The 13,073-nt window shown below is 40.9% G+C and overlaps 1 protein-coding gene across 5 annotated transcripts in view; it reads left to right on the forward strand.

The window, feature by feature from the left end:
• PHF8 (PHD finger protein 8) overlaps nt 1-13,073 on the forward strand; it is an 86,092-nt gene that overhangs the window by 36,230 nt on the left and 36,789 nt on the right. For 3 of the 5 annotated variants that reach the window (XM_057538535.1, XM_007187546.2, XM_007187543.2), the window contains exons 9-16: nt 961-1,048; nt 1,417-1,523; nt 2,744-2,835; nt 5,347-5,436; nt 7,133-7,435; nt 8,199-8,302; nt 12,385-12,563; nt 12,858-12,943. In XM_057538535.1, the coding sequence (XP_057394518.1) occupies nt 961-1,048; nt 1,417-1,523; nt 2,744-2,835; nt 5,347-5,436; nt 7,133-7,435; nt 8,199-8,302; nt 12,385-12,563; nt 12,858-12,943 (1,049 nt within the window). The remainder of the gene's footprint in view (nt 1-960; nt 1,049-1,416; nt 1,524-2,743; nt 2,836-5,346; nt 5,437-7,132; nt 7,436-8,198; nt 8,303-12,384; nt 12,564-12,857; nt 12,944-13,073) is intronic. The other 2 variants (XM_007187544.2, XM_007187545.2) reach the window with 2 other exon arrangements.

Consider the following 13,073-nt stretch of genomic DNA (forward strand, 5'->3'; position numbering starts at 1 on the left):
AAGAATAAACCCATTACATGTTAGCATAAGTAACAATTTTTATGAAAAATAACTATTTTCAAACTAAAAAAATTGAGTGAAAAGATTGACATTTACATTTCTGCAAATCTTTTTAATATTTGGTTTAGCAGAAAACTTCTGTGTCCTCAAATCTGCTTCTGTGTGTTGTGATATCATGTCATGTACCCCTTGAAAAACTCCACTGTATACTGAGGGTTAAAAAGACAAATAACATCTTAGTATTATCATGAACATAGTTTTGACCATGCGTATGCTCTGAAAGAGTCTCAAGGAGCCCCAGGATTCCCTGGATCACACCTTAAAGAACCACTGGTGTTAGAGGAGCCAGTTTGTAGGCTGTTGCAAATAGCGTAGGTGAGAGATAATGATGGATCTGAACCAAGCCATTAGTAGGATGGATGGATGAAGAAGGGGAGATGAATATGAGAGAGATATAAGAAGAAAAATCAGAAGGTCCCAGAAGGCAGTATAGGGTCAAGGGCAAGGAAAATAATTTAGTTTCAACTAGGTACATCCTTCACAACCAACCTGTGAAGTAGATATTTAGCTATAGAAAATGGCAAGATTTGAACCCAGGTCTGTCTAACACAAAAGCTCTTTGTTTTACCTAGCGCAGAGTTAGAAGGGGTAGTCATGACAAGGAGGTGATGCCTTTCTTAGCAATAAGAGAGAGGATGGGTGAGGCAACGAAGAGATTTTGAAGTGCAGAGGAGGGAAGTAGAAGGAGTTTATTAACCCCATAGGTTGGTCCAGTTCAGGGTTATAATGATGGCAGACTTGGCTAGGATGGGTGTTGGGAGAGTGGAGGAAGCTAGAATGTTCTGAATTACTGCCAGGCTGTCTGGTCTAAGGAGTTGTGTTTGAGCTGAGTGGGCAGTGGTGATGTCCAAAGAAGAAAGGCCCTCTGCCAGCTATGTTTTTTGCCTTGTTATACTGCAGGATGGATCCATGCTGTGCTGACCCCCGTGGACTGCCTTGCCTTTGGAGGGAACTTCTTACACAGCCTTAACATTGAAATGCAGCTCAAGTGAGTCCTGAAGCTCTGGTGATCCCGAGTTGGCCATTCCCATCTGCTAGAGTCCTTGAGTTCTCCGCTATTGTGAGGAGTGCAGCCTAGAAGGAGGCAAGATGATCAGAAAGGAATGGATACTGGTTTCTGATGATGTTCAGTCTGAAGATGAATACCTCTTCCTCACTTAGTAGTTCTGTGAATTTTGTCAAGTCACATAACCTTTGAGCCCAAGTTTCCTAACCCATAAAGTAAGGTCTTAGAGGGTAGTTGTGAGGATTAGAGATAATGGATACAGAGCGTCCAGAGCAATACCTGATACATAGTAGGTGCCCAGTAAATAGGGTCCTTGTTATCATTGTTATTGTTGTGCCTACTTCCTCCAGAGCCTATGAGATTGAGAAGCGGTTGAGCACAGCAGACCTCTTCAAGTTCCCCAACTTTGAGACCATCTGTTGGTATGTGGGAAAGCATATCCTGGACATTTTTCGAGGTATGGAGCCCTTTGCCAACTGTCCTTTTTGCCCTGCTGCCCTGACCATGTCCATCACCTCAAATCAAGATACAGTACCCATCACCACAAAGATCTCTGTAGTGTTACCCCTTTATAACCTCACCCACTCTCTCCCCCTGAACTATCCATAACTTCAGGAAACCACTGATCTCTTTTTCATCTCTATAATTTTGTCATTTCAAGAATGCTATAAAAACGGAATCAAAGGATGCGATCTTTTGAAATTGGCTTTTTAACTAATTGTAATGTAGGGTAGGGCATGGATTTTAACTTTTTTATTTAGCAAAGGGGACTGAGAAAATTGGATCACAGTGAAATTATTCCGATTTCCTGCCAATTAAAATAAGAAACTCAATTGGTATATTGTCAGAGTTCCCTGGACGTGCTTCCCCTGGGGACAAGGCCCAGTCCTGACTACCCATCATTGGTTTGGTTCCTGGGTATCAGCCCAGATAGAAGCCAACCTGCTGGGTTTCCTCTTTCCTGGTCTGCTTGGAAATAGAGTGGCTCCCTTACTCAGACCTGAGATCCTTCAAGGTGACTTGGCCAGGAAGAGTTACAAAGAACCTCAGAGGCCAATGAGTACAGTCTCTTATGCAGTACCTCAAGCCCTTATTCTGCCACCTAGACAGACCATCACTTGAGTGTTCATTCAGAGGCTGGATGACTAACTGCTTATTATTTTCTGTTCTGAACAGCTTAGTTCAGTAGAAAATTCTTTATTGAGCCTAAATCTGGATGTTTGTTATAACCTCCTCCTGGAGTAACTCAGAACAAGGCATTAATGGCTCTTCAGATCTGTGTAGGTGGCAGTCGTCCTCCTGAGTGTTCACATTTTGAAACCCAAGAGGCAGAGTAGTGTAGAAGGAACACAGGCCTCAGATTTAGACAGATGAGGTTTCAGTCTTGGCTTTGGCACTTACCAGGTGTGGCCTTTGGTTGTCTCTTTGCCTCTCTGAGCCTCATTTCCTGAACTATAAAATGAAGATAATGATATCTGGCTTATAGGGTTGGGTATAGGATTAAATGAGATAGTAGACGTCAAGGTAGTCATAAAATGAACAGCATTATAAGAACTGAGATCTGGAGTTGTGCTCAGAACCTTGAGCATTTTCTCTGGTTGCCTGAAAAAAAATAACAAGTCCATCACTTCCCTGCATGGCTTCTTTGACACTCTACCTTCCTCTTTCCCCCTTTAGGTTTGCGAGAAAACAGGAGACACCCTGCCTCCTACCTGGTCCATGGTGGTAAAGCCCTGAACTTGGCCTTTAGAGCCTGGACAAGGAAAGAAGTAAATATACTTATTTCTCTACCTACTTTAGAGGTCTACTCTCAGCAGGGACTGGCTTTGGGAAGATCCTCTGGGGACGTGGAGGAAACTAGGGAGGTTTGTGGGCTCCTAGGATTAGAGTAGAGGACTGGGCTAGGACTCCTTGGATTATATTTTTAAACCTTTCTTTCTGATTATAAAAAGTAATACATGCTTACTGTCGAGAATTAGAAAAATACAGAAGAGTGTAAAGAAGGAAAAACTTCACCTGTAATTTTAACTAAGAGGGAATAAACATTAACATTTGGGTATACTTTCTTTTGTTTTTTTAATATTCATTTTTAAAACATGATTGCTCTCACCCTGTACATATAATTTTGTATCTGTATTGGTTGGCTTATCTTAATTTTTCTGTGTCACCAGAGTTCTCCACAAACATTAATAGTTACGTGATATTCTTTTGCAGGGATGTACCATCCTTACCTAACCACTTGTTTATTGTTGCTTATTTATTTATTTGGGGGATAGTTCTAGAAAATCATGCAGTAAATAGCTGTTTGCATCAGGCTTTGTTCCTCATCTCTTGTTTCTTCAGGATAGATTCTTAGAAGAGCGATCACTAGATCAAAGTATGTGAAAAAATGTAAGACTCTTGATGCATACTGCCAAAATGGCTTTTTAGGAATATACCAATATCCATCTATCCAATTGAATACTAAACAGCCTATAAAAGAGATTAAGAAAGCTCTCTATGTACTGATTTGGAAAGATCTCCAGAATTTATCATGTATTAGTGTAGAACTGTGTGTATAGTGTGCTACCTTATGTGTAAAAGGGGGGAAAAGAAGAATTATATTTGTATGTGCTTGTATTTGACTGAAGACACAATCTGGAAGGATGCAGAAGAAACTAATAAAAGTGGTTACCTGTTGGAGTGGGCTAGGGGAGCTGATGGCAGGGTCAGATATATACTGAGGCTTTTCAATATATATCTTTTTATATTGTTTGATTTTTGAACTACGTGAATGGATTACCTACTCAAAATGTTGAATTTATTTAAAAACCAATTTTAAGAAATACAAAAATAGGAAATATCAATATATTCTTTTATGCTTCTGATACTCTTTGTAGATTCCTTCCCCTGCATACAGTAGCCTGAGGAAACTTTTCAGCCACTGCAGGCTTAAATGTGCACAATCTCCCCATTTCCTGTTGACAGCCTTCCCCCCAGGTATCCTTGGACTTCATGTTTTGGGCCTTCTCTTGCTCCCTGGACTCAACTACACCTGGGCCTTAGCCTTCAATTCTGTTTTGCCACATCCCTCAGGTGTGGCTACCTTGGGTTTCATCTCTGACTCTGCATCCCCACCTGACCCTCCCACGAAGTGAACTTCAGAGTGACTCTGTCCCAGGAACACCAAAAGGGAGGGAGGTGGGTAGGTCCTAAGCACTCATGTCCTGAGCCAGGATGGCCTCAGGGACCAAGGGATGGCCCCAAACAGTGTGACCAAAGGGAGCTGGAAGAGAGTAGGACACAGAACTGAGGAGCCCACACTCATGGAAGAAGTCTTTTGTGAAGTGCAGACAACTTCTCTTTTGTGAAGAGAAGCAGTTGCTCCTTCACCCTTCCAGAGCCCCTGGGCTGGGAAGAGGGAGCTGTCAAGGTTATCCAGCTGGGTCACATAGGTTCTCAGCCCCCATCACTGGCCAGCCACCAAAATAAATTCCAGATGGATTAAAAGAGTTAAAGGAATCAAACCATGGGAAGCAAGGAGGAAATGCTGAGGAATTTTTATCAGTCCTCTGGATACAGAATTCAAGTCAAAACTGGTGGAAGAAGTCACAGAGGAAAAGTTTGAGCTGTCTGCATAAAGATGTATTGATAAATAAGATTGCAAATGAATTAAAAGAGAGACAATCAACAGGTCTCTCCCTGGGTTGCTGTTGGGCTAGCTGTGGGCTCGTAGCTGCTCAACATTGAGTTCTGTCCTCAGAAGTGGAGAGGCTGGGTTGTCCCCAGGTATCTTGCTGAGGTTCTTGACTTGCTGAGGGGTGTGGTTCAAGTCACAACTAAGTTCCTCACACCTCTTGACACTGTCCTTTATTTTATCAGATATATGTTTTGCAAATATTTCCTCCCAGTCAGTGGTTTGTCTTAACAGTGTTTTTCTAAGAGAAGTTTTTATTTTTTAATAAGTCTAATTTATCAGTTTTTTCTTTTATGGTTCATACTTTTTATGTCCTAAGAAATCTGTGCCTAACCCAAGGTCCCAACGATTTTCTCCTCTGTTTCCTTCTAAAAGGTTTATAGTTTTAGATTTGACATTTAGGTCTGTGATCCATTTTGAGTCTCTGTGTGTGTCTGGTGCAAGATATGGAATGAAGTTCTTTTTTTGCATATGGATATCTGATCAGTCTAGTACCATTTGTTAAAGAGACTACACTTTCTCCATTGAATTGCCTTGGTAACTTTGTTGAAAATCAGTTGTTCATTTATGTGTGGATCTATTCCTCATGCCTTTTGTTTGACAGGCTCTGCCAGACCACGAGGATGAGATCCCCGAAACAGTGCGGACCGTACAGCTCATTAAAGATCTGGCTAGGGAGATTCGCCTGGTGGAAGTAAGAAGCATGGGAGCAGGGGAGGCGTTTGGGAAGGGCTCAAGGCTCAAGTGGCAGGTCAGGCTTTTGCAGTTGGCATGAGGGCTCAGGGGAAGGATTGGGAAGACCCCACCAAGGACCCTATTCATTCATTCATTTATTCATTCATTCAGATAATTATTATGTGCCTCAAGTGTGCCACATGTTGGGCTAGGTGCTTAGGATACATAAATAATACAGTGCCTGCCCACAAAGAACTCACAATCTAGTAGAGGAACCTGGGCAAAGTTAACCTGTCTGAGCCTCAGTTTCCTCATGTCTAAAGTGGGGATAACTAATAACTACTGAGGGATTATTAAGAGGATTGAGTAAGATAATACAGGTTGAGCACTAAATATAGGGCTTGGCACACAGTAGGTGCTCAGTAAATTCTGCTGGTGGGTCATGGTGGTCGTGGGTGGCAGAGGTCATAGTCGTAGTAGTTGTTGTTATTAATATTTTGACTCAGTCTCTACATTCTACAAAATGACAGTTCTCCCGGGTTGAAGATGATTACAAAGCCATGTTTCAACAGGTGGCATATACCACGAGACAGTAAGGTGCAGTGGTAAGAGACTCAGAGAAACTTGGGTTCTGGTTCCTGCTCTGTCATTTGCAAGCCTTTCAGAGCCTCAGTATCCTTATCTGTAAAGTGGGGATAACACCACCTTTTCAGAGTTTTGTTATGATTAAGAGCTAATGTATATAGAGCCCCTCGCACAGTGCCTGGCAGAGTAAGTGCTCAATAAATGTGAGCCATTGTTATTAATAGACTGCAGCAAAGAGAGAACTCAGTGTGGGCTGGTGAAGTAGCAAAGGCACCAGAGGAGAATTGGACTTGAGGAAGTTTCAACTTTCCTTTAGCTCAGAAGCTGTAAGGTTCCATTTAGTGCCCAGGATATAGGCACTAAATCTGTGCTGAAGGGTGGTCAGAGTGAGCTACTGGGAAGTTGGGGTTCTAGCCTCACCTCTTGCAGCATGTTTCACTGCCTACACCATAGCTTACATTGTCCACCTCCTACCTCATTTTCCACCACTTCCATCTGTCAGAATCCTTCAGGGTTTTAGGCCTACCTTTTCTCTGGCTCTTCCCACTTAAACCAGTTTTATATACACAGAACTTTGGGCTGGTTGGAAGAGGACTTAAGAGATGGATCATATCTTTTTCATTGGCTTTCAAATGTTTTGAAGCAATGAAATCCTTTTTTTCAAATGAAATCTTAATGTGGAAGCTCATTATATACAACAAATCAAAGCATAACTGCTATGAATAAGATGAAGGTGAGAGGCTAGTAGCAGAATTAGGACTACAACCTCTCTCCTGCTCTCAAATCCTCTGTGGTCCTTAGAGTTGGAACCACACATTTTAGTACTCAATTATTTTCTGTCTCATGTCAGCTGCTCTTGGAGTCTTTTTCTCTCCGGTTTTGACAGTAGTGCTGAGCTTTTCCTCTGCTCGTCTTCTCCTTACTCATCAATGGCTAGGTAAAGAAATGCCACCCAGTAAATTCTTGAATGACTTATTGTGCCAAAACTAGGGTGTGCATAAGTGCATATGTGGAGCATCTTTAAGCCCCTTCATGGCAGTACCGCCAGTGCCATGAACAGACCTCTGCTCTTAGTGCAGAGTGAACCCTTGAGTAAGCTCTAACCCCCTCATGTACTAACACTCTTGTAGGATATCTTCCAACAGAACGTTGGGAAGACAAGCAATATCTTTGGGCTGCAGAGGATCTTCCCAGCCGGCTCCATTCCCTTAACCAGGCCAGCCCATTCCACTTCAGTATCCATGTCCAGGCTGTCACTGCCCTCCAAAAGTGGTTCAAAGAAGAAAGGCCTGAAGCCCAAGGAATTCTTCAAGAAGGCAGAGCGAAAGGGCAAGGAGAGCTCAGCCTTGGGGCCTGCTGGCCAATTGAGCTATAATCTCATGGACACATACAGTCATCAGGCACTGAAGACAGGCTGTTCCCAGAAAGCAAAGGTGGGTGCTGGCCCTTGGGTTCAGCCCAACCCTTTTGGGTCCCTTGGAAGAGCAGGGTATAAAAAGGATAGGCTCTCCTGTCCTCCCACCTCCCTTAGGGCCCCTGGTGTTTGGCTACCAGTCCCACTCATTTAACAGGCATTTATTGAGATCTTGTCTATGCTGGGCACTGTGATAGGTGCTGTGGACATAACCCTCAAGAGGCTGACAGGCTAGTGAGAAAGATAGGCATAAAAAGAAATGAGTGCAATGAAGTGTTGTGGATGCCACGATCAAGGGTGTGTGTGGGACCCTGAGACATGGGAGGGGATGATTCTATCTGGGTAGGGGCGATGGTCAGGAGCTCTTCTCAGTAAACATGACACTTGAGATGACTCTTGAAATGCTGGGATGGGAATGACATTTGAGAGCATGGTATACGAGTGGCAGGTTGGAGTCTTGAACAGGTTCTTGAGAAAAGCCCTCCTCCAGGGCTCCACCTTGCTTCAAGATTGTGGTGCCCTACATAGGCATGTGAAGATGCTCCACCTCTTTTTAGGGAACATGTTTTGCAAGATTGATAGGTGTCCCTTGAGCCAGCCATACATTCTCAGCCTTCTGCTCCTGTGATCATTTGGGTTGGGGGTGGGGGGACAGCATAGCAGAAGGCCTTGGTTCAGGTGGTTTTGACAGTGAACTCAACCAGTGAAACCAGAGGGAACTGGTCATTCTGATTCACACGGGAGTTCCAGACAGGTGACAACTGAGCCTCCTCCTCCTACAGTTCAACATCACTGGTACCTGCTTGAATGACTCAGATGATGACTCGCCAGACTTGGACCTTGATGGGAATGAGGGCCCGCTGTCCCTGTTGATGTCTAATGGCAGGTGAGGTGGGGAGAAGAAGCAAAGATGCTGGGATTGTTGGTGGCAATATGCCACTAAGACAAGGCATGGAATTGGGACCTGGGGCTGGGACATGGGTGAGGGAGGGACTGTGCTTGGGGAAATAACCAGATATTATCAGATAACATTCCTTAGTACAGAGAACCATGGTAGTGTTGGGGGTGGGAAGGGGGAGAGGTCTGGAACTAATTGGCAATCCTGAGGAAAATCTTATATAAGTTCTAGAAATTTCAGCAAGTCAGTGGATCAGAACTGTTGGCGGGAATAGGAGGTAGTACAGCATACTGGTTAAGAGCATTAGTTTTTTATATACCTTTTGCAATTCAGTTTTTAGGAACTTATTTTGCAGAAATATTTGCACAGGTGTGTAAAGAGAAATATTTAGTAGTCACTGTATCACTGTTTGTAATAGTAAGCAATTAGAAACGTTCATCAATAAAGGTTGGATAAATAAATTATGGTACATCTATGGAATAGAATACTGTGTAACTTAAAAAGAATGAGTTTACTATCTATTGACGTGAAAAGATTTCCAAGATATATTTTAAGTGAAAAAATCAGGTTGCAAGATAATATATAGGAATAGTTCATTTTAATTTTTTAAAAAAGCACGTATGCACATATGTGTGTGTGTGTTTGTGTAAAAAAGCAGCATACAGACCTTTTCCTTTAATTTAACCTTTTTGAAGAGGTTTAAAATTTAATTTATGCGGTTTAAAATTCAAAAAGTGTGAAAGAATACATAGTGAAAAATTTTGCTCCCACTCCTCTCTGTTCCCCAGTTCCCCTCCGCATGGAAAACCAATGTCAACGATTTCCTTCCAGAGATGTTTATACACATTCATGCAAATAAATATATTTGTCACATATTTTATGCTTGTCACACCAAACTTGTAACAGTAGTTATCTCTGGAAAGTAGAATAAGGGAGGCAAGAGAGGAAAGTTTCACTTCAAAAGCATTTGAATTTTATACAGTGAGCACATATTACTTTTCTTAAAATAATTTTTAACAGAATGTTTTCTAAAAGAATAAAATAAAAGCACATCTTGGCAAAAAGCTCCAGCTTGGGTATCAGACAATCCCGAATTTGAATCCCTGCTCTGTCACGTATTTGCTCTGTGACCTTGACAAGCTAATTAACGTATCTGCACCTCTCTGTCCTCATTTTATGTATTCTATAGATAAAACTTATCTTAGGGTTGTTGGAGGACTAAATGAAGTAATGCATGTAAAGTGCCTATCACAGGTTCTGGCACATAGTAAATGCTTAATAAATGGTCGCTCTTATGAATATGATGATGAAGTTGAAGATGTAAGGTGATGGTGGTGGTGCTGATGATGATGGTTGTGGGTATGGCCAGAAGCTAAGTAGGTCATCAGAAACCCTCAAACATGTAGGGAGGCAAAGGAAGACAGTAAAAGTTACCATCTGGACACTCAAAACACCAGACAGGAGCAGTCAAGAGTTAAGTACAGAGTATGAACAGTATAGGAACATAAGCGACAAGGATACCTCAACAGCCTTTTTGTAGGAAAAGATTGTTTTCAGATCCCAAGGGTGAGTGTAGTAGGTCTACCTGGCTGGGAAATAAGGGAAAAGGGAGTGTGAGGGCAGGGTAGATTCTGAAAGCAGCAGAGCTATCCTTGTTATTTGAGGACATAGTTACTGAAGAATAAGATTAGAGAGACTGTTGAGCATTGCCTTTGTCTAGAACCCATGGTTGGTCTGCTGGGGAAGAGAAAATTGAGAGTCCTAAGGGTCCAGCCTATAATGGCTATTGAGGACACAATGAGACATTTTTCCCTTCCTCACCAGTCTTTCTTGTGCTGCTTCTATTACCTTCTTGCACCTGCCAGAGGCTGCTGCTAAGTGAACCTAGGGAGTCAAGGTATAGAAATATTTATAGACGATATGATATTATGTCTGGTCTTTTCTCCAGAATAATGCCATGTTTTGTGGGGACTGAGGTGTAGATGAAACAAGATTGGCTGTGTGTTGATAATTGCTAAAACTTAGCTGGGTCATAGGTACATGGGAGTTTTTAATATTTTATATATGTTTGAGATTTTTCATTATTAGAAGTTAATAAAAGATCAAGGTTAAATAGCTACCATTTATTGAGCACCTGCCCTGTGTCAGACTCTATCTTAGCCATTTACATACATTATTTTATTTAGTCCTCACAACAACCCTGAGGGTAAGTGTTGTTATCCCCATTTTACTAATGTGGGAAAGTGAGGCCCAGAGAACTATAAGATTAGCTACCATTGGGCCACTTGCCATGTGTCAGTCTCTATATTAGCTCGTTAATCCTCCCAGCAACCCTATGAGGTATAAAACAGCTAATTCACTAAAATCCAGTTCACCAAATGACTATTTGCTGAATGTGTCAAGTGTACTGATTTACCAAAAACTTGTTTCTCTTAACTATAAGGCTTATTTGAGCAGTCTGTACTGGTTAATATTGTTTACCATGTGTAACAGGATTATTTAAGCCACTTTTGAGTTCTTTCTACTTCCTTTATATATTTTAACAGCTTTTTTGAGGTATAATTTACATACCATACAATTAACCTGTTTTAAGTGTACAATTAAATGACTTTTAGTAAATTTAAAGAATACGCTGCCATCACCACAATATAATTTTGGAACATTTCTATCACACCAAATAGATCCCTCATATCCACTTCCAGTCAGTCCTGGTTCTCTTCCCCAGGCCCAAGCAACCACTAATCTACTTTCTATCTCTATGGATTTGCCTTTTTAGACACTTCATGTAAATGGAATCATACATATGTAGTCTCTTGTGTCTGGCTTCTTTCACTTAACAATGTTTTTGAAGTTCATCCATGTTGTAGAAGTATCATTAGTTTGTTCCTTTTTATTGCTGAATAGTATTCTATTGTGTGGATATACCACATTTAGTTTATCCATTCACTAGTTGATGGTCATTTGGATTAATTATGCTTTTCGGCTATTATGAATAATGGTGCTATGAGCATTTGAGTACTAGTTTTTGTGTGGGCATGTTTGTGTTTCTCACTTAGGAGTAAAATTTTGGGTCATATGGTAACTCTGTTTAGCTTTTTAAGAAATTGCCAAAATTTATCCCAAAGCTTGTACCATTTTACACTTCTACCAGCAATTATGAGTTTCTCCATATATTGGCTAATGCTTGTTATTGTCTGTCTTTTTGATTATAGCCATTCTGATGGATGTAAAGTGGTATCTTATTGTGGTTTTGATTTGCATTTCCCTAATGACTAATAATGTTGAGCCATTTATATATCATCATTAGAGAAATGTCTATTCAGATCTTTTGCTTATTTTTTAATTGGTTTTGTTTGTCTTTTGTTGCAGTCTAAGAGTTATTTAAATATTCTGGATATAAATCCTTTTCTAGATAAATGATTTACAAATATTTTCTCCTAGTCTGTGGCTTGTCTTTACATTTTCTTAATGGTGTCTTTTGAAGCACAAATGTTTTGAATTTTACCTAATCTCAGGCCACAAGATATTTTCCTATATTTTCTTCTAGAAGTTTTATAGTTTTAGCTTTTACATTTAGATCTATGATCCATTTTTAGTTAATTTTTGTGTATGATATGAGGTAAGAGTCCACATTCATTTCTTTGCATGTGATGTCCACTTATCTCAGCATCATTTGTTGAAAAGACTATTCTTTCTCCACTGAATTGCCTAAATAAGCACCTTTGTCAGAAATCAATTGACTATAAATTTAAGGGTTTAGTTCTAGACTCACAGGTCTGTTCCACTGATGTGTATGTCTATCCTCATGGCAATATCACACTACCTTGATTACTGTAGCTTTATAGTAAATTTTGAAATTGAGTAGTGTAAGTCCTCCAACTTTGTTCTTTTTTGAAATAATTTTGGCCATGTTAAGTCCTTTGTATGCCCATATACATTTTAGTATCAGCTTATTAATCTCTACAAAACTAGATGGATTTAGATAGGATTGCATTGAATCTGTAGATCAGTTTGGGTAGAATTGCCATCGAGTGTGACTGTTTTTATGTTCTCCTTCACTCTCTCTCCAGTACCAAGAGGGTAAAGAGCTTATCCAAGTCTCGGCGAGCCAAGATCGCGAAGAAGGTAGACAAGGCTAGGCTGGTGGCAGAACAGGTGATGGAGGATGAATTTGACTTGGATTCAGATGATGAACTGCAGATTGACGAGAGACTGGGAAAGGAGAAGGCGACCTTGATAATAAGACCAAGTGTGTACTTGTTCTTTTTCTTTCCTGCCCTGCCCATTTCAGTTTGTTTTTGGTCCGCTTGATAGACTCAAGACCTTAGGCCTGAGCTTGTTGACATTCTGATTTACCAGCTCTGTAGGCTTCCATGTATCCTTTGCTCTAGAGATTTATTTATAAGCTAATTCCTAACCTCCCTAAATTACTCGTCTGTGGTCATTACTTTCAGGAAAATTGTAGTCTTATTCTCTTTCCCCTGGGTGTTTGGCTCAGATGCTAATCTTAGCTTCATGATAAGTGCATTCCCTTGCTTTCTAGAATTTCCCCGAAAGTTGCCCCGTGCGAAGCCTTGCTCCGACCCCAACCGAGTTCGTGAACCAGGAGAAGTTGAGTTTGACATTGAGGTAGGAGCCTGCCCTGTTTCTAATCTTCTGCTCATTCTGGTTTCATAGACAGAATACAGATTGTCATTCTAATTGAGGGTGGGGGAAACATCCTATGCATTCCATTCCTAAAATATTTATAAAGTGAAAG

This window comes from Balaenoptera acutorostrata, chromosome X (genome assembly GCF_949987535.1).
Source record: "Balaenoptera acutorostrata chromosome X, mBalAcu1.1, whole genome shotgun sequence".
In the NCBI taxonomy this organism is placed as follows: domain Eukaryota; kingdom Metazoa; phylum Chordata; class Mammalia; order Artiodactyla; family Balaenopteridae; genus Balaenoptera; species Balaenoptera acutorostrata.